Raw genomic sequence first — 21,880 nt, 5'->3', positions numbered from 1 at the left:
ACCTAAGTACTGAGTTACCAGTATTTAATTAGGTGGTAGAATCATAAATCTAGATATAAATTTAAATCTATGTACACTGGTAGAGTTCAGTAGCATGCTGCAAGTTGTATGCAACTAAGTGTTCTGTGGAAGTAGATGTTAAGCAGACTTCTACTTTTTTAAAATTTTTTTTTGTTTTATGAAAGTCAACCTAACAGTGAACTAATACCACCAACCGCCTAATATTGCATTGTAGTTCATTCATTTCCTAAGAAATAAAATCACAACCAAAGCCACATTGGAAACAGTTGTGAGATTATAAAAAAGAGCTTTAGCTTTGGTTTAGGCTTTTTTGTTTTTTTCTTTGTTTGTTTGATGGGTTGATTGGTTGGTTTGTTTTTTTATAAGGCTATGATAAGGGTCTTACAATTTCCTGCTACACAACTAAAAATCATTGTGGTCCAGAGGTGTCTAAAAACCTTTTCATACTTCAGCTCTGAGTAGGTCCCTGTTGGCATATCCCAAACATCTTTTTTCTTTAACAATAACATCCCCAAAGTGCAGACTGCAACTACAAGCCTTGAAAATCAATGTTTTTAACATCTGCTAATAATACAGTCTTTCTCTGTGTTTAGAGTACACTTTCCTAATTACTCCATTAATAATGATATTGCTTTTGCTTCACTGGGTTAAAATTCATTTGGATTTTATTGCTGCAAAACAGGAATAGAAGCATATTGAGTTTTATTGATTATAATGTGATTTTTATTTTAAGTTGAAGAAATGTCTTACTATTTTGTTAAAACTCAATTTTCCAAACTATGTATATTTAAATTTACCTTATGCATGCCATATATGCAGCATTCCATTCAACACATTATTAATCTCAGAAATTTCCAAAGATGGGTCTTTCTGTTTTCTTGTTTCTCACTCTTTTAAATTGTGTCTTTATATTCAAAGACTGATTTACAGCTGCAAATGGAAGCACAGCGGATTTGTCTATCGCTGGTTCATTCAGCTCATGTAGACCAGGTTTGTGAGTCTTTGAAGGCAGAAAAAGAGAGTGCACTTTGCAGTCTTAAAGAGGAACTTGTTCATAATCATATACAAGAGATGACTGATCTTAAAAGAATGCATCAACTGGAGCTCCAGACCCTGAAATTTCAACAAGCAGGTAACTTGACCAAAATTATGAGAATGAAGCTCTATATGAAAAGCTGTCTTAAAAAACCCCAGCCAAACAAGCACAAGAGTTTGTGCAGCTAGCTGTCCAATAAATTGTTTGTATTTCATATTTTGAAGTATTTTTCTTAAACAAATTGTTTACCCAGTACATGCAGTACTACTTTTTGCCTCAGTGAGCTTTTATGTTATCATGATGGTTTTCTATCTCAGGTTTTCTGTTATACCATGTTTTGCCCTTGTTTAGTTTTTTTTGCACAAGTTCTTCTCCCTCCACTAGGTATCTGTATGCTTGTCTCTTTCTGGAGGTCACTAATACACAAAGCCATTTCTTATCTCATGCTCCTCTAGAATGTGCAGCTCAGCTGTGATAATTGAAACTGTCGATGTGTTGTAACAATAAGGAGGGGAACAAAAAAAGTGTCCTTCCTCAAGCTGAAGAGGCAGCCTCACTGAGGCAGGAAATTAGACCTTTGAAAAGATGTTGTGCATCTGGTGTTTAAAAATAATATGAATAATTTGTATTCGTAGATGATGAAGGGAAATCTACACAAAGACTTATAGAAAAACTGAATGAAGCTGTCACTGAGGAATGTTCCAGGCTGGCTCAGGTATGACTTAACAAAAAGCCTTTTTCAAAATGAAAATTTGGAAAACAAAATATGATGGTTAGTGAGTCATTATATTTTTCTACATTATTTTTGCAGGTTTTCTTTACAGCTTTTCTCTTTGCATTGATCTCAAAATAGAGACTGCTAAACCTGAGCTTCCAAAATAGTATTGCAAATGGTTTTGTATTTTTTTTCCTAAACTTATGTCCTTGTCCAGACAAGTCTTTTGTCTTACACATAGTCCTAATCTTCTAGCTAGTGTTGATCTCATCTCTAGTAGTTTGGAAGTATTTTTTCCTTTCTCTTCGTTTCTGGATATGTGTTTTTGATTCAAGAGTCTGGTGTCACTCAAAAACATCTTGATGCGCAGGACATCACCTCTTATGTCTGCAATAAGGCAGTAATTTCTTTCTTAGCTGCAGCTTATCTTTCAAAGACTTTAATATGTCAATCTAAAAAATTACTGTCAGTATTGTTTTTAGTAGATAACTATTATAGTTAAAAAATTGAAGTTTATATTTAGTCTTCATTCCAATATCAGCCACCTATAATAATATTTTGGCATATCTTTTTTTCTAGAGTAATAGTAATTGATGGCCCTTACGGGTACTTTTTGACTGTCAATCGAGTTACTTATTAGACTTACTTCTAGATAAATTAAGCTGTTTCTGTTACTTATTGTAAGTTTTTAAGTCTACAATTCTTAAAATGGATGGGGTTTGTGGTTTGGGTTTTTTTTTTCTTTCATTGCTGGACTTTTTTCCATACCTCTTTGGGAAAGTGAATAGCAGGATTTTAACTTGAGATCCACCATAGGAGAGATTAAGCAGGACTCCATGGTGGCTCACAGAAAGTAGCAGCTAAATGAGAGTGCTTGGCATGAGTTATTTCACAGCATGAAAAATGCTGCCTCTTTGTATGATCCTTTTGTTGAGCTGTCGGAGAAATTATGGTTTTACTTTTATAAGTTGAATTTGGGTTTTTTGAGTACAAAATCTTTACATAAAGAATCCCGCTGTGCTTTGAGCAAGCAGTTTCAAGTATCACTTATCTTCAGAAATCATATGGATGAATCTTCTGTTGCCTGCCTATTGTGAATATGGCAGTGTTCTGCTGACCACATAGCACTTACTAACATAGGGTATTCTGTTCACTACTGGCTTTTTTATGCCATACCCATTTGTCTGATTTGTTCAGCACTTAAAGAACAAGATGAGCTGTAATCCCTAAAAAGATACAATTTTCTGCTTTAAGGAATTCCTCTTTTAAGTAAAATTGCATCTTATGTGAATGAGACATTGAAAATGTAAAGTTGCTTTCCACATTAATAAAGAAGGCTTTTCTCTACAAGATTTTAATACTTGGCAGTTCCAATTAAATACTGATTTGGAAACATGCATTTGTGCTTTAGCTGAAAAGTCTTTTCATATATGTTTCTTTTATCAGGAGTTTTAAAGATTGTCTGCATTCTTAGGATTCAGCAGAACATTTATACCATCATTTTCACAGAAGTTAATGCTTACAAAATACTACTTTCTTCCTATTTTTCTTGTTTTCTTTGTATATTGTGATTGATAAAATAATAATAAATTGTTTACTTTTCACTTTGTTTGATTTGTTATACAGGCTTTGTGTGGCAGTCAGACTGAATATTCTTCAGCTGCTGTAGAAGCTGTTGATAGGGAACAGGAAGTTTTCTGTAAACCTGCTGTAAAAGAAAAAATGGGTGTAGAATTACCAGTACCCGGATATCAAGCTCAAGGTAATCACTTCGTACTATCATGATGGCTAAAAGTACTTATTTAAAGTATTTCAGACTGGCAATTATGCCATTACTTTTTCAAGTACTGATGCATGTGCTTAAATGGCTGTTTCAGAGATTTCCTCATTATTCTAAACCACTTTATTTTTGTTATAGATATTTTTTACACTGTTTTCATTTTCATGGATATTGGTCGAAAAAAGTTTTTGGGTTTTTCTCTTTCTCTTCCTCCTTTTGTAGAAGAAGCTAGCAGTCCTACCAAAAAAATGCATCTGTATCAATACATATAAAAATGCATTCAAAATCTGGAGGGGCAGAACTTGTGAACAAATCACTTGTATTAAAATTTATGGTAAAATGTTAATTTTCTTTTTTTCAAGTCCCTGGTTCTTTGTGTAATTTAACTGTGCAAGAACGTATGGATGCGCTTCTCCAGAAGATAATGGAAGAGTACAGCAGGTTGAAAGCACTTCAGACACAGCTGATGGCAGAGTGTAAACAGGTAAACTTTTATAGCATAGAGTAGATGAGCATTTGAATTTTCTCTGTTGCATGAATTCCTTCTGGATGACTGAGGAATTGTTTGAAAATGTGTGCATCCTGGTTGAGTGGCAGAGCAAGGCAGTGATTTGGGAAAATGGAGAAAGCTGCTGTCCATGTCACAGAATTCTGGACTGGTTGAGGTTAGGAGGCACCTCTGGAGTTCATCTAACCCAGCCCCTTGCCCAAAGCAATGTCAGCTAGGAAAGATTGCCAAGGACTGTGTCCAGCTGAATTTTGATACTTCATGAGCCCAGTGGGTAACTTTGCCTTCTTCACGTTATACATGCCCAGCTCTTCCACCTCTCCTGGTACAACAAATGCTCCAAGCCTCCCATCTCCTTTGTTACTCTCTGCTGGTCTCGTGCCAGTTTGTCCATTCCTCTTTCATACTGGGAGTGCAGCACTGGATGTAATACTTTTGTTCTACTACTAGACAAATTGTTGTTAATTGCATTTACTTGGTTATTATTTAGGTCAAGGAACCAAGGCTATCTTCTTCAGAAAGGAGGAAAGAAGAGGAACCTATCCATATGGAAATAGGAAAGGAAGGTCTGCAGACTCCTTCACAGAATCTAATGGATAAAAAGATGTATATGCTGTCTTTAATGGATGTGTATTCAGAGAGAAAGAAAAGACAATGACTTTTAATTGTAACTGATTTTTATCTTACTACAGCTAGAACATAAGAGATTTTTTCCTATTTTGCAGTACAATACTCTAATTTTCTTAATTCAGTAAATTCTTTCAGAAGTATATTCTATGATATATTTTTGGTTTAGTATTTTTTAGTTTTCTACAATAACAATGTTACCCATATAAAATATTATTTTGCAAAATGGAAGTTTAGGTTATCATACTTTGTTACAGAATAGTAGTTGACAAGATGTCAGAAATTTTTTTAAGCTACATTAATTATTCAATCCACTGCTAAATATTTGTGAAGAAGTTAATATAGTTTCTTTCTTTCATTCTTTCATTATTTCATTCTTTCGTACTTTTGTTTGTTCTTTCTTCCATTTTTTCTTTCTTTTGTTCTTTTTTTCTTTCTTTTTCTTTCTGTCCATCTGTCCTTCTCAACCCCTGCTTCACATAACCTATATTCAGATTCTACAATTCAAGAATACTGTTCAAAGGAGATAGGGAATCTTAAAAAACAACTTGAGAAGCAGCATGCTCAAGAGCTGGAGCACCTCCGGTCCTATTTCCAGCAGCAGCTGAAAGAAAGTCAAGAGAGGTACACTACAGAGCTTGTCCATCTGCAGGATAAGCTTCAGATTGCTGGGGTATCCTCTGACCACACAAGGTATTCATCTGTTTTTTACTGTTTATAGCTTTGCGCTCCTTCAAGAAGTGTTTAAAATAACCATTTGTGTAAAGCTCTGTGATCTATTTCAGAATTGGAGAAATTTTTTATAAACATATTGCTCCTCTGTAGTTTTGTTCCTTCAAGAGGTGTTAAGAGTGTTATGAAGAATTGACATAAACATTGCAAATTGAGTAGTGTGGCGTTTATAGTTACTAGAGGAAGATTTGATAAATAGAATAATGTTTACAAGTAATTTCATATATATGAGCTTTATAGCAGCAATTTCAAAACTTCAACTTTGTAGACCGCATTTAGTCTTCAAAACTCCAGGCATTATCCTTTACATCTAAAGACATCTTGTGTAGATATAGTTGCCAGAAATTAATTATTTTCTAGAATGAAAGGTAATAATAAAGTTTGTGATGAAGTTTAGGTCCAGTTAACACATTCTGGTTTTCACCAAGTCATGGGCAAAATACTGATTTTTTTTTAATTATTATTTCCCCTCTCTGCTTTTTGTACCTTTTTAGTGTATCTACAGATTCAGAAAGAAAGTTAAGAGAAGTCTTCAGGAAAGTAAAGTGCACAGAAAATCTTCATCAGAAAAAAACAGATAAAGCATTAGAGGTATGACGTGACTCAGCTCATAGCTAATATATATGTGACATAATTTATATGCTTTGGCTTCTTAGATTAAAGTGAATTATGGACTAATGTTTAGTAGATTATGGTAGTTATTGTCTTAGTACTGTACTAAATTATTAGACAGTCCATGTTAGGGGCAAAATATTTAAATTTTTTTGAAAAACATATCTGGGAATTATGATCAAGAAAACTTGCTTCATTGTTGACGGGTTTAAATTTATTTTCTTTATTTTGTCTGTGAAACAAGACGTTTCCGTTGGCTGCTTCTGACTTAAGTGGGAGAGTATTCGTGTTCAAATTCTGAGATTTCTTCAGGAATCTTTAAAATATTGTGATTTTCTTTAAACACAAGTTATGAAATGAGCAGTTTAAGTGAAATACCAGGACTTTTGTCATATATGCTGCACAGTTTAGGGGAAAAGTAACCCCAAAGATTTTAAGAGAAGTGCAAATGGGAAAGACCCCATGCATCCCTCCCTAGGAGTGCTGGAAACCTGGCTCAAAAATTCTGCATATTGCAAAATAGTGATGTTGTTTTATACTGTGATTCTGTGCTTCCTGAACTAGTTTCTCTGCATTTGACATCTCAAATAGTGCTGGAAGGAGAGTTGTTGTAAACCCAACTTTTAAATTTAATTTTGGAGCAGAAACAAGGCAAAGTATTCTACCCAGCTCTTCTGTGTTGTGGTACAAAATTATGTGATTTGTATGACTTGAAGAAAACCTAATTGAGGGAAATAATCTCTTGCTGGATTTAAACTTGAAACTAATACATGATCTGAGATTTCATGTTTTTCTTACAGCTTGGTAGGGACATGGAAATGCAGAATGATCTGGATGTTGTTCAATTGCTCCAAAAGCAGTACCAAGAAAGATTAGAAGAAGAAGTAGCAAAGGTATTACTTTTATTTTGTTACTTTAAAATATGTTTAAAAAATCTGTCATTTTTATTTGCCATTTTCAACTATTTAGGTAGTTGCTGTAGCATATGTTAACTTTCGTATGATACATTTACAAGGAATAGTTCATTTGACTTCTGAATGGGAAAATCTTAAAAAATTCTGGAACATTTTGGGGTTTCTTGGCTATCTGTCTTATTCCTAACTTATAATTCCTGTTCATATGGGTTGTAGTGGTAGTGTTTAAAACTTCAAAGGAAATAGACAACATGCTACCATATCCTGCACTGGAATTTATTTTAAAAGTCCAGAGACTTAGAGTGTATTTCTTGCTACCATAGGTTTATCAGCAGGTCAGTTCAAAAGATTTTTGCACTTAATGGTTTAATATTATTTTCTCATCATATTTTATTGTGCATTTTAATATGTTGTGTAAAATAATGCATCATTTTTCTTTGGATCTGGTGACTAAAACATGAAAATTAAAAGTAAGATTTTATAGGTAGAGTATATATGTTTGTCGATTTACTTACTTCCTGATTTGCAAAAAAGTTCCTACTTTTTTGCAGAATACAAAAAATATTCTCTTTTCTGCTGCCAAGAAAACCCTTCTTTATGAGGAAACAAATGTTGCATTGGTTAAGATCAGTTTAAGTTCAAAAGACAAACTCACATTTTCTGGAAAGGAAGAGTTTGGCGTTTTCAAGTGTAGCAATTCTGTATTTATTATACTATTTTTTCACACTTTTTGTAGCTTATGCTATAAATAATTGTATTTTAAATCTAGAATTTCCTGGGCTAAGTATCAAGCACATGGCACTGCTTTTTTTATACAGCCCAAAATTCCATGTCAGTCCAACTTTGGCATAGGATGCTTGGCTAGATAGAGAAAGCTTAGCACCGCTGCTCTTAAGTCTGTTTGCCAGCACTTTTTGAAATCATCTAATAGGATATTTTAAAAAAAGAAGAAGATATTTTCATGCTAAATAATCTATGGTAATGGAAAACAGCATTGTAGTTCATTTAACTACCTTAAATACAGTGTGTCTGTATTTTAAGATGTGACCATTTTCAAGGTTGACAAGATATCTTTGTTCTTTTATCCTTTTTTTTGTTTTCCTCTGGGAACTTTTGGTACTTATATTTTTATTGTTGATGGTCATCTATGAGATTTCCTCAGTAATAGGAGATGCTGAGAAGCATAAACTAATGCAGACTTCTCTTATTTTTTCAGGTTATTGTGTCAATGAGTGTAGCATTTGCCAAACAGACTGAATTGTCAGGAATTGCTAGGCAGAAGGAAGAAACAGCACCAGTGTATATTGCACATCCAGAGAGAATACATTTTGGAATTAAGAAGCAGCACAGTGAGGAAGAGGTTGACAGCCTTCTTAGGAAAGCAACTGGAAAAGGCAGTAAGAATGAAGAAGGATTGAAATCACTTTGTAAGGAACTCAGTGAAGAGTCTGGAGAGATCAACTCACTTGGAGAACAGCTTCATTCTAATAGCAACCCTGATTGCATATTAGGACAGACAACAACACATAAGTCAGTGATTTCTGAAGAACTTTTTTCCCATAACAAAGGTCTTACAGCAGAAGAAACACCAGTAAGTGTTAAAAAAAACAGCAAAGAAAATATTAAGATGAAAATTCCATTTAAATATTTCCTTTTCCCTTTCAAAGGGTTGACAACTTCAGACCTAAATTATCTACCCTTCTTTCCTGTGTGCTATGCCTGAGGGAGGGATTATGATGGCAACTATTGCAGACAATAAATTGTTTAAAGACTTTTTTGTAAGCTAGGTTATATTTTAGTGTTTATACAAAGAGCAGGTCAAAAATAGTGCTTAAACAGTTTGAGTCTCTTGTGATAAAGGATAACAGCTGAACACAAAAATTATTAAAGCGATGTAAAGCATATAGTTACCATTTCACAAACATGGGGTGGGGCTGAGCTTAAATAAGTAAGATATAAAGGAGTCGTGAAAAGCATGAAAGTTAATACTGTTGAGAGTTATTGGAAAAAATTATCTTTTTAAATGGAGAATAATTCTAAGCATGGACTTTCCAAGAAGCAGACAACACAATAATGCTTTCATTCAAGATGCTTTCATTTATGAAAGCATTTTCTGAAATTTATTTAAATATATTCTTATATATTTATATATATGTGTGTATATATATAATAATATATATTATACATTTATTTAAATGTTGAAAATGAGATGCTAAAGTAGTTGCACTGTTGCAGCGCCCCGGTGAAGTGGTGGCCACGGACACAGGCACAGAAACATCCAGTCAGCTGCTGTTGTACGAGGAGCGCTTGGAGGACATGCGGCAGGAGCTCGTGCGGCAGTACCAGGAGCACCAGCAGGCAACTGAGTTAATGAGGCAGGGTCACATGCAGCAAATGGAGCGTCAGAAGGAAAATCAAGATCAACTCTTAGCTGAGCTGGAGAGTCTTAAGGTGCAATTAGCTGAGGTAATACAGAATTCAGCCAGTGAGTTAATATGGGTTAACAAAGGAACATCACCAGCCAGATTCATATTTATGCATTTGTATCTATTTAGAGGGAGAGAGAGGCATGCACATATTTATCGTGTGCATGCATGCACACTCGTGCACACACACCTACCTTTGTGTGTGTGTTTGTGTGTACATGCAAACCCATATATCCATATATTTATAGAAGACATATAGCTTTAATCATAGCTGTGATTAATTGATTTAGACTTCTGTAAACGTGGAGCAAACCTGCAGTACTGCGCAGCAGCCAGAAGAGAGTGATTGTGGATGCACTGCCAATCATGCCACTTCCTACATACGTGGCCCTGTGTAGGATGCAGGCTAGCAGCCATTTACATCAATGAAGCTACCAGCCATGACTAGAAATACTATAAAATTCTTCATTTTTCATCATTCTGATTTGAACAATATCAATGGCTTCCTGCAGCAAAGTGTTTTGGCATTTTGGGGTTTTTTCCCCAGTTCTGGGAGATAAGTCCTTACCAACTTTTAGAATGAAACAACATCTGTGGGGTTTGGTGGGAAACATCAAAGTTTCTTTGCCTTTTCGAACTTAACTTGCTGTCACTCCATATCTATTCAAAGCCTACAGTAGGTGTGCTAATGAAACTCATTAGTTTATCTTAATTAATAATACTTCAAAAATAATGTCATTTATAGACATGTATTTCAAGGATTCCTTCCACTGAAAGACAAAGTAAAAAGAATCCTGAAGAATATATGTTGCTCTGATTTAATTTCAGCAGTGTAACATTACCAAAATGCACATGAAGCTAGTAATCAGCGAATTCTAAAATTCTTTGCTGTCACTGTGGAGTGGAGCTTCAGACCTTTTCCAGACCTGGTTCTGCTCTGTTTAAGTTTGGGCTGAAGGAGTTCTGGAATCTAGAAAGCCAGTCACTTGTACCTTAGGAATCCTTTCCAGCAACATCAGCTGCCTCTCCTAGCTGCTTTGAAGGTGTTGTAGAATAATTTATCCTGATCTTTCCTTTTGATATATGCATACTTTCTCCTTTTACCTTTTTTTTTTTTTTTCAGTTTGTAACTGCATCTTTGTCAGGGTTTCAAATTCCTGTAACTGATAAAAATCACTAAGTAGAACTTAGGCTGCTGGGGTTTTTTTTGTTTTTTTAATGCCAAGCATGTATGTTCGTAAGAACTACATACAAATATATGTGTTGTGTTTAAGCCATGAACACTTCTAGCTCTTCTAAAAGAGAATGTGTGTAGGATTTTTATAAAAATAAGTTGTTATTATTATCTTTTGTCTAGTGCAAAACATGTTATAGCATGTAATATTCAGAAATTCTCTCCAGTTTGCATTGTGATCATTGTATTTCCTAAAGAGCTTAAAAATGGTATGAAAATCTTAAGGAAGGTTTAAGTATTTTTTAGCTGTATTCCATTCTAGAAAGCTTTCAGTGTTTTTGTAATGATTTAAAGAGACAGACTGAAATGTCATTGTTCAGTGTCTGTAAAGAATTGGAAGTGACAAGACTCTACTCAGAAGCTTAAAAAACTGTGTGAGCCTCTATAACATTTTGTTTTTAGCGTGTCTCAATGGAGAATGACAGCCTGGTTGCAGAGAGAGAGAGAATGCTTTTAGAAGAACTGGAATCATTAAAACAACATTCCGTACCCGGAAAAGAGAGGCTGTTTTGTGAGTTACAAAACAACAGCACGCAGACAGAGGTAAATACGGACTTTGGCTTTCTGGGCAACCGTGGCATGTAAAACCAGTAAAAGATTCCTGTTTGCTGTTACTCGTTCTGTGTAATATATTTTCCTAAAAGATGTTGGGTATTGCTGGAGCAGAGCAGCTGTAAGATTCAAGAGGTGATAATGGTAAACATAGCTTTTTGACTTCAGGTAAGCAGAAGCTTGAAGGTGGGGATTATATTACAGCTATTTCCTTAAGTAAACTCACTTTTTCATATTGCTATGGCAACACAAACAGAAAATACAACAGCTGTTTAATCAGTGTGACAAAGTTCTTTCTAATTGGCCCTGCCCTGGATTTCCTGGTTTGTTTTTGTTAATATTTTTTTCCACATAGTAGGGGTATTACTTTATTTGTAATTTGGTGCAGAAGTATTAAAAAGGAAATGGCAACTCATTTAGGTTTTAGATTTCATATCCTGCCATATATAAGAAGAATATGTTGATTCTGACATGACAGGATTCCTGTCCTTTTTATTTTCTCTCCCTCTGCCAAAACTTACTCAGAATGAAAATGAAAACCAAAAGGATGCAAGAGAGCAGCTCTTTGAGCATGAAGATGGGGGAAGAAAGCCTGATGAAACACCTTCAGCTCTTCTTTCTAAAGAAAGGTGCTTAGTACTGTTAAGAAAATATTTTTCGTAAATTTTGATAATCTTGTTCTTGCTATTAAATTAATAATATTTATAAGCTTTATTCTGACTGATGATAATGTGCAAATTTTGTTCTAGAAAACCATATTTCTAAGTTTATGTACTTTAGGATAAATGTCTTGTTTTTTATAAAGCCTAAAAATGTAATGTTATAGAGGGTGCGATAAATCTTAGCCTATTTTACTACATATTTTGTATTGCACATGTTGAATCATAAACATTGTTTATACACATATATTTATATACATATTGTATGTAGCTATATTAATTAATTTTATAGTAGTACAAATGTTTTATTTTATAATCCCATTTTACTATTCTGTAAAGTTTTTGATCTGTGTAGAGGGACAATTTTCTTAACTGTCATTTGAGAAAGGATTAATTTTCTAATGAATACCAGGTGAAAGCAGACCTCTGCTTTAAAAGAATAACTAGATAAAATGCCAAGATAAAAGTAGAGCTAGTGACAAATACTTTGACTTTTTACATATTTTGTAAAAAGAACTTAATTTTAACACGAATGTGTATTTAGTATTTATATGATGTAGGGTTTAGCCTTAAAAAAGAAATCTTAATTTTGTTATTTCAGTTGCAAATCTTCTTTGGTTGCAAGGGTGTATAAAGGCTACAACCCACTTGGAAATCAGGGAAAGATCAGAGGATTGATTAGTTTTTGTCCTGCAGACATGTTTTTCAGAAGGCTAATGAAAAACTCATGAAGATTCTTTTAGAAGTTGTGAAGACAACTGTAGCAATGGAGGAGACAATTGGTCAGCATGTTCTTGGGTTACTGGATCGATCTGGGAAAGTCCAGGCTTCCAAACAAGCTGGGTGGGACACTGAGACAGAGGAGTCAATAAAACCCTGCATCCGTGTGGGGTATGAAAAAGGTACTGATAATATGGTTTTATATTTCATAAGTATCATTTGCATGTTTTAATGATATATTTAAATACTCTTAGTTTTGATATTTTAAATTAAACTTTTTTTGAGGAAAAAAACCCCACAACCTATTTTTCATTTGAATGCATATGGCATCTCTACTTAAGAGACAACATTTCAGGAGTTGTCTGGGCCATTCTCCAAACCAGTTACAACTCACATCTAGGGTCCTGTTGCAAAGCCTGCAACAGAATGGGAAAGTGATTTAGAAGTCAAGGGAAAAAAAAATGTTTCTGTTGATGGAGGCAAAGAGAATGAAACATAGCTCCATGGCGTATTGCACCACTTACACTCTCCTGTGTATATGTGGGAAATGGGAGCTAGTGTCAAGGGCTGATCTCCACCCGTGCACTAAAAGCACAGAGGCATGCTGCTGGTCACTGAGGGCAAGCTGGTAGGGGACAAGCCTGTATATGTGTGCTTATGGATGTCATTAGCTTCCTAAAGAAGTGTTTGCATGCAAAGCCACTTTTGGACGCAGTTCCAAGAGCTTCTCAACTGCCAGCACTTGCCCATCAGCTGTTTCCAGGAGTGCTAGTTGACACAAGACTGAAGGGGCATTTTGATGTTATAGTTAGTTGCATACCAGTGTCAAATAGCTCTGCTGGGCTCTGTTTATTTTCTTGTGACTGCACTAGGATAGTGTCTGTCCATTTCTCTTTTGGGCAATAGTAGGTGCATGATTGTACTGCCATTTAGGTACATTAACGTTGTGCACATGCATCCTGGATCTTGTGGGGAGCTAATGATCAACAGATCAGTTCAACCTCAAACACATCATACATCTAGATTTGGCTGGAATTTTAACTACTAGGAATGAGAAAAAGAACTGGAAGTCAAATGCTACATTTCAGTATTAAGAAAGTGTCTATTACAGGATAATAATACAACTGGTAAATGAAAGTGAACTTCACCTCTTTCTTTTGAAATGTAGACTATTGCATGTTATTGATTCCATCTGGCTTTAAATACAGGTCACATTAAACCTTGGGGCAAACTGAGAAAGGTTGCATGAATTTGTAGCACAGAGACATCTTCAGTTGATCACTCAAAAGGTTATCTGCAGTGAAATGTATGAAGTTGTAGTCCAACAGTTTCTGAAGTTTTCAAATTAACAGCAGTTTTATTCTTGTACTACTGTTTCATTTTTTTAAAAAAGTAACTTTTGTTTTCTATACATATAACTGTATTTAGTTGTGAGAAAAATTATCTTTTGAAACTTCAGGCTTTTGAGGTTTTGCCATTTTCCTCAAATAACAGATTGGATAACTAAGCTTCTGATCTTATTTTTTGCCTGCTCCTGCACATCAGTGTGTATACTTGTACATGTCACTAATTATTGTCATTAACAATTCTTAATATGGATTACTTGCATTACATATATGTAGCAAAACACAGTTAAAAATATCTTTTTTGTCATTTTGACTTATTTGGCTTTCATAGTGCTGCTGTCTAAACACACAACATGCCCTGTAATTGGAATGATTTGCTAATTTCTTACAAAGTTTTCTGATGAAAGAGGAGTCTCTTCAGATAGAAAAAAGCTCTCTTCCATTCTGCTAGTGACAGGATGTGTTTGCTATTAGTGTATTTTGAAGAGGTATGTGAGGTTTCACTCTCTTGTAAGAAAGCAGGTGTCTGTTCTTTGTAATGCCCCTCCTTGGTACCGAGCAGCATTCGAGCTGCCCACCTACCAGTTTTTTATTCAAGTGTCCTTTTTGCATGTTTCTTTACATTCAGAAAAAACAATGAAGGAAGGAGTAACCAAAGTAAAAAGTGAAAATTAAAGAAGAGCTAAGCTTACAGTAGCTATAATGGCTGAATGTGTGGTTTATAATGTATCTCTGGGGCTGTATTCACAGTACTTTTTTGCTCTCAAAATAATATGGGAGCATCCATTTCTGGAGTCATGCAGCCATAGTAATAGTTGTACTGTTTCTAAAGTGTTTTGTCTTTCTTCAAATGGAATTAGATGACCAATTCTGTTAGGGTTTTCAGCAATGGGATTCTGGTTTTTCATTTTCTATGCTAACACTAAATGGCCTGAGAGGACAAATGTAAATATTTTCCCCATTATTTTATGGAAGTAAGAAATATGTAGACACTGTTGGGTTTTTTTTTAACTGTGCATGTTACTGTATTTTCTGTACCCAGCCAAACAGATCTTCCTTTTTAATTAGTTAGGAAATCTGTAGGAATGAATTTATACTAAGAAAAATCTAATAATAAAGTAGTAAAATAATGTATTTATTGAAGGGAATTCTCTCTGACCTTCTGAATGTGATACATAGGTATTGATAAGCAAAACTCAGCTAAGTGTTTTTGCTGAGTTTCAGCATTTTTAAAAGCTGAATCGTTAAGATCATATACTTATAGCCACACCTGATTTATAGAGCGCATTTATAGAGGGCCATTGACTAGGTTATCTGCAAGCACAGGATTTTATTTCTAGAAGAGTGAGTAAAGTTCAAATTTCAGTCATAAAACATATCATTGGAATGGTATTTGTGCTCAGTAATCTGGTGAGTTTACCTGGGTAGAGGGACTGCAGGAATGCAGGTTGCTCTGGAGAAGCCTGCGAGCTTATGGCATTGCTTGAGTATTAAACCCTCTTGCCTACCTTCTGAGCTCCTTATTTCTGAGCAGTGTACCAGGAAGAAAGGTAGTAAATAGCTAAACACTGTGTTGCCACAAGACTGATTCTTTGTTTTCAATTTGTAACCCCTAAGCTTAATTCCTAAGTGGAATGCCAGGAGTAAACTGAGATACTGGCTCTACAGGATGCAAAATATGTATTGCTTCATAAATGTCAGTTGGCAGCTCATAAACAACTTCAGTATCTGAAACTTCTGAGCAAGCACTGTGTAATTAAGCACTTTTCTTAAGAATTAGTGGGCCATGACATCTGATGTGCTGAACTGCATGCTCCATGGAAAAAGAAACAATATAAACCTTTATTTCTTTGGTTGATTTTTTTTTTCCATTACCGGGAGAGAGTTTACACAAAGAGATGATAGTTCTACTTTTGTTTTGAGATATTTCATATAACAAAGTCATGTTTTAATGTTGATTTATTTTGTATTTATCAAAAAGAAATGGAAGCGAATTACAAAAGAATTGTCATAAACAAAACAGGAGTTTTAAGTCTTGTTATGAGTTGGTAGGCCCGTTGGTTCTGTTGGGGCCTATTGTTGTATTGTTGGTCACTGGCAAGAAGAAATAATAATATTAGTGACATTATTAATGTAAAAGACATATTCTGAACCTGGCTTTTAAAAATTACATTCCGAGCTGCCATCAGTGTTTTTAAGTTTTTTCAGAAGTTTCCAGACAGACAGTTCAGATGATTTTGCAACCAACTGCACATTTCTGCGGTCATTTTGTATAATCTTTATTTTTATATTTTACACACAGTCGTCATTGCACAATTCAGATGTCCCTCTCAAGCAAATCATTTTCTGAAATAGAAGGGTGACAGGACATGAATTATGGGTTAAACCTGAGAAGGAAAACAGGAACATTACCTAGATGATTTTTATTCCATCAGGAAAGAATTAGATTGTGCAATAACTAATAGTAATTGTTTTATCTTGTTTATAGCTGTGCTACTGTACTGTGAGCTTTTATTTTGTGAGATCCCTGAAGCTAAGCAGGGTCTTACCTGGTCAGTTCTTAGGATGGGTGGCCTCCAAAGAGCATCAGGTGCTGCAGTAAGTGTGTCGCTGGCTCAGTAGGGAATATATTTTCCTTCAACTCGGTCTTTAACAATACTTGGGCACAGCATTTGGAAGTACGTATGCTGCTCGATATCCATCTCAAATGAAGGTCCTTTCTACTCTGAGGACATTAAAGCTTCTGCATCACTACTGATATATTTTGAAACACTCAAACAGCCCAAATTTGGGTGGTTAGATATCAAAATGCTATTGAATATAAAAAGGTTAAATTGTTAATTTTGTAGCCTTCCTTATACTGCAGAGGGTTGGAATATTAGGGTGTTGTGGGAAAGCTTTTATGGTCTATAAACCCATTGTAAATATTTAGTGTGCTGGCAGAAAATGACAGCCAGCCACTGCTAGGGTGATTCCACTACAGGAGTTTATGACTGCCATTCCAAAGTGCAGTAGTCAAAAGTGCTTTGAAATCCTGTGTAGATTAAAGGTGCCATGTGAATCTATCTTCTGTTCATCTGGTTATTCATTCTATTCATGCATATAGTGTGCTTCTGTTTTTTTTGCCTTTGGAGTGTGAAAACAGTTTGTAACATTATATCCCTAATATCTAAAAGGAGATACGAAGCAGTAATAATACAACTAGAAGGAAAAAAAATACTAAATGCATCTGCATTTGAAAAATCTTAGCAATTTTAAGAGAAAAGTAAACCAAGTGAAACATTCCTCAATTAAAATCATTATAGATTAGTTTGTTGTGTATGGATTACATATATGGCTGCAGATATTATTGTCAGAATACTTGCAGGTAGGAATGTATATTAAGTACACCGGGTGGTAAATCATGTTGCAGCTTGTTACAAAAAAGCTAAAAACAAACCTCAAACTAGAATCTGACTTGCTTGATAGGTTCAAACAACATCAACAAGAGTGCTCATATTATTATATGCCTGCCAGTATTATTTGCCTGCCTGGTTAGGAGGCAAAAACAACAAGATCTAACTACATTTTTAAAGGCAATTTTTAAGACTGACCTGTTGTAATTTCAGTTCAATTTCTGTAGCTAAATAGACTGTTCTAGTTCAGCAGTCACAATTCATGGAGTAACCAGGAACTTGATTTCAAAGATAACCCAGTATTGAAACTTCATTGCTAAACAGGCATTGACTATTCTTAATTCGTTTAGTCATGTTGCTTTTCCTGAAAAATAAGATATTTTTGAGAAAATCCTAAGCAAAAACATCTAATTGTTAAAAAAATGCAACATACCAAAATATTTACTTTAAATATATTCCAGAAATATACCTCATTTAAATAAATTGTCATTTAAAAACTCCCCCATTAGCATTTATTTCTGACATTTCAGATCTGTCAGTCTAAGGGCATAACACTTCTTTTTTTTTAAAAGACTTTATCAACAATAGTTTCAATTGTCACAATATACCTACTGTATTGTTCTTTCATACCAAAAGCGTGGTTTTAAAACATCTCAAGACTGCTTTCACTTGCATTGCTTAAATCCAGCCTTGAATTCTAAATACAGCAAATTTGCTGTTTTCTAAAGGAATTGCTATCAGTTTAATACCATAGGCAAACCTTGTGTGTCTGACTTTTCAGAAAGAATGGATAATGTCCTTAAATGGAATCAGACCTCAGGAAGTTTGAGAAGCAGGCAGGTGCCAGGTGGCCCAGCAGCAGGAACAGTTGCAGTCCTGCTGCACTGTACTTGATTTATTCAGCTATCCATTTTAGTAAATTTTCAGTTCTCTAATAACCATGCTGAATATTGTTGTTCTGCATTCCAGTCTGTTTGTCCTAAGAAGCTGAATTGCATGCATGCCTTTCCTTTTACTCGCTGGAGTTTGTTTCACTGACTTGAACAATTTTGTGTTAATGCATAGTAACATAATTGGATGTTGGGGAAACAGGGACTGACGGTCTGGTATTGATTTTGTTTGGGGTTTTTTAACTGATTTGTATTTTAAAGAGAATCTTGCAAGTATTATTGCAAGTTATGCTAAGTAGTAAGGGTTACTGATTGTAACAAAGGTTCAAAGATGAGCGTCAGAGCCCCTCAGCATACTGAAAGTATGTCTAAAATATTGTCTGTTAATATCTCCTTTTCTCTTGCACTTCTGCTTCTTGTTAATTAACACATTGTTTATCTTGTTTGTGTGAATTTTAGTATGCAGTATTTCCCTTTCTGTTTCTGTGACTAAGATGAATATTTTAATAATTTTTGGACTTGTCTTTCTTACTGTAACTTAGTTGCACAGCTTTTCATGTTTTTAATTGCTATGAGTCTGTGTGAAAAGGTAACTATTTTTTTTTCTCAGACTCCTGCTCCTTGTATCATGGTAGTAGTTTGGGAGATGATGATATTAACATGTGGTCAGGAGCAGCAGGTGAAGGACTGCTGAGCCAACATCTTGCAGAAAGTGGGATGGAAATAGATCCTGAAAATGAAGAGCTCATTCTGAATATTAGTTCTCGACTGCAGGCGGCTGTTGAAAAACTTCTGGAAGCTATCAATGAAACTTCAAATCAGGTGGGGTGATTTAAAAGAGAAGCACTTTAAATTCTGTGTCTCAATTAGGCTTTTTTCTTTTGCTTGTGATTGTGTTTTCATAAGCCTAAAACCCATAGGTTCATTTTGACAGCTGTAACAATACTTCAGGTGCCTCCACCCAAAAAAGACTGCTCCAGCATGACTTCACTGAATGAATTTACATTCCTGCTGGAAACCTGCTTTGGTCTGCAGAGGAAGCCTGAATTTGGGCATTCGTACCAATCTAGGGCAATCTTTCATTGCTCATACAGATCATCTGCATTCTGCTACATCTGCGAGATGAGACAGGAGGTGTCAGAGCTTGTGAAGAGGGAGGATTAAGGGGAACTGTGTCTAGTTCTCTTGACAAACATTTTAGTCAATTGACTGGCCAAAAAGGTGGAGCTCTCCTGCTGTCTCTTCCAGCTGTGGTTTAAATGGCCAGTTAAACGCATATCCACCTTGCTATCAGAAAAGGAGTCTGCACTCCAGCATTTATGTGAGGAATAGTATCCAGAAAAGAGGCAGTTTGCTTCAGAGTACTTTCTCTAGTGGGATGCTAGTTGCTGTCTGGAGTATTTCCTTGGTAAATGAAATAGGAAATATACTTAGGTCAGTTCAAATCATAACTGCTTTTATCGTGTGCTTTACTTTTAGTTTGTGTACATTGCAATTTGAAAGTGTCAAAGTATTTTCCTTCATAGCTTTGTAGCTGAGACTTTGCCAATACCAGCAAGAGTTATGGCTCAAACACATACAGACGCATTTTCTTCATTAATACTTACTACACAAAGATGGATTTATCCCTGATGATCACATATGTTTGCCTTTTTTTTTTTCTTAAGTTAATAAAAAATCCTTCTGTTTGCACATTTTCTCACAGTATAAATACTGACACCTCTCTGGCTGTTCTGTAAAAGGACTTCACAAGCATTCAAGCTTGTCTGCTTTGCAATGTCTACTTATCGGGTTATATACAGTTCTTGTATATACCACGGATATAAAGGTGACTTGAAAATTATTTTTAAATATTCAGAAACTGAATCCTTTTTTTTTTCTAGTCTGCAATATTTCATAATCCAGAACTGGTTACAGGCAGAAAAGATTTTAACCTTTCCCTCCAATCAGTTGTGTTTAGCATACAGACATGTACCCATTTCTTCAAATAAACTTTAAAGAGTCAGAGAAAACCTGGCAAAATCTTCAAAGTGACTATGAGACCTGTCTGAACACACACTTTCAGACCTGAAGTGCAGTTTGAAACTTGAGGCAAGACATATAGTGGGTGTATTAATTCAAATTCCACCTGCTGGTGTTATGTACAGGTAAATAAACTGGGCCACTCCCCTGAACTCTTTCAGTTGGGAAATACTAGCAGGAAGCCTTTAAACTAGCAGAGCTTCAGAAAGTTCTTCCTGTTGAATTAACTCCAGCAACAAGGATGAATGCAAATAATGACATACCTGTATTTTTCTTTCATTTGCTGTAGTGGAATTGGAAAATTTTTAGTTTCAGTTTTTTTAGCTTGCTTGTCTGCTGCAGCGTTCCTGTGCAGATAGAAGAAAATTCTGCTTCCTTGCCTTGGAAATTACTTGCCAGTTGCTATTGGAAGATTTCTGTTGCTTTTTCATGTGAAACTTCTCTAAGAAGGATTTTTTAGGAGTGACCATATGAAGTTTTCCTGTACCTCTTTGGGATTAATCCACCCCTGAATTATTCAGCTGAAAAGTGATCTGAGGCTTCCTGCTGATTCTGAGTAGGTTTGTCACCGACTGTGCTGGTATGTGTCTTCTGACTGTTAAACACACATGTTCTGTTACAAATTCCTGTCAGAAATTTCTAAAGCCAGCCTAGCTAGTGGAGAATACCCACGGGACAGTTAAGAAGACAGCAAGAGCAATATTTTTTGGAATGGATTCTTACCGCACCTACTGGGCATCTAATCTGTTTAGTGGTTTGTGGACTGAAGGCCAAGAAGAAGATACATATGAGGTTGAATCTCGTGTGCCTTTGCCATATCCTTTTCCTTTCACCGAACACTTGGATGAGAATAATTCTGTAGTTGTAAATACTTCAATTTTTCACTTCAGCCACAAAAAAAATGGGCACATTTTGAAAGTTGTCTCTAAAATCTCATTGCCTACACCTCCCTATTCAGTAAGTATACAAGTTTTTAAAAGAAATTAAGCTTAAATAAAAGAGTATGCAGTGAAATATTATATAAACTTGTCTCTATTGTTAAAATTGTACTGCTGAGAGGCCCTTTTCCTAGTCAGTTTTCAGTGGGCTCTGAAGTGGGCACTTAATTATACAATTCTCTGGTCATTTCTAACACAAGACATTTATCAGACACAGAAATATGTTAAATTCCAGATATTTGAAAACTTGTTTTAAAGCACTTCTGTATTATTTATTGCATTTCATTTTTCTCACTGAGAATAACTCACAGTGGGGGAGAGACTGCAGTCAAAGTTGTTCCCTTTAACTTTGGTGCACTGACTAGTAACAGTAACTAGCACAAGCTGGAAGCTTGCTTTCAATGATCCCGTGGAGATATTGTTGATCTTTAAAAATCATGTATGTGTTTGTACTTCTTTTTGGTTTTGCCCTGTGATATTTTTAATAATACTGTGAGTTGTTATTACTGAAAAAAGCTGGAGAATAATTTTTGTTGTGAGTTTTAACCAGAATATTTAATGCATTTCAGGAAGCCACTTTTACAGTTGTCTATGTAGAGTAAATCTATCATATGTTTCCCTTTTATCCAAGGTGGGTCTTTCATTAAGCACTTGAAAATACAAGGATAAAGGAAGGGTTCTCTGTGATTTTTAAAAATGTCTCAAGCCTAGTGCAGATAGTTGCAGTATTTAGATCTTTCTTTAACTCTTGTC

General features: G+C 35.1%; 1 protein-coding gene across 6 annotated transcripts in view; it reads left to right on the top strand.

Moving 5' to 3' along the window:
* The window catches only part of AKAP9 (A-kinase anchoring protein 9), a 103,071-nt gene that overhangs the window by 46,416 nt on the left and 34,775 nt on the right, over nucleotides 1–21,880 (top strand). For 5 of the 6 annotated variants that reach the window (XR_011005607.1, XM_068211183.1, XM_068211177.1 and 2 more), the window contains 14 exons: nucleotides 940–1,153; nucleotides 1,693–1,772; nucleotides 3,399–3,534; nucleotides 3,915–4,036; nucleotides 4,551–4,626; nucleotides 5,182–5,380; nucleotides 5,914–6,010; nucleotides 6,832–6,924; nucleotides 8,162–8,536; nucleotides 9,181–9,411; nucleotides 11,008–11,148; nucleotides 11,683–11,786; nucleotides 12,513–12,718; nucleotides 18,778–18,989. Coding sequence is in view for 5 of the 6 variants with exons in the window: in XM_068211183.1 (XP_068067284.1) it covers nucleotides 940–1,153; nucleotides 1,693–1,772; nucleotides 3,399–3,534; nucleotides 3,915–4,036; nucleotides 4,551–4,626; nucleotides 5,182–5,380; nucleotides 5,914–6,010; nucleotides 6,832–6,924; nucleotides 8,162–8,536; nucleotides 9,181–9,411; nucleotides 11,008–11,148; nucleotides 11,683–11,786; nucleotides 12,513–12,718; nucleotides 18,778–18,989 (2,286 nt within the window). In the remaining variant the exon portion in view is untranslated. Of the gene's footprint in view, nucleotides 1–939; nucleotides 1,154–1,692; nucleotides 1,773–3,398; nucleotides 3,535–3,914; nucleotides 4,037–4,550; nucleotides 4,627–5,181; nucleotides 5,381–5,913; nucleotides 6,011–6,831; nucleotides 6,925–8,161; nucleotides 8,537–9,180; nucleotides 9,412–11,007; nucleotides 11,149–11,682; nucleotides 11,787–12,512; nucleotides 12,719–18,777; nucleotides 18,990–20,756; nucleotides 21,147–21,880 lie in introns of those variants that run through there. The other variant, XM_068211214.1, reaches the window with a different exon arrangement.

Source organism: Anomalospiza imberbis, chromosome 1 (genome assembly GCF_031753505.1).
Source record: "Anomalospiza imberbis isolate Cuckoo-Finch-1a 21T00152 chromosome 1, ASM3175350v1, whole genome shotgun sequence".
Taxonomy (NCBI): Eukaryota; Metazoa; Chordata; class Aves; order Passeriformes; family Viduidae; genus Anomalospiza; species Anomalospiza imberbis.
This window is presented reverse-complemented; position numbering and strand designations above follow the sequence as displayed.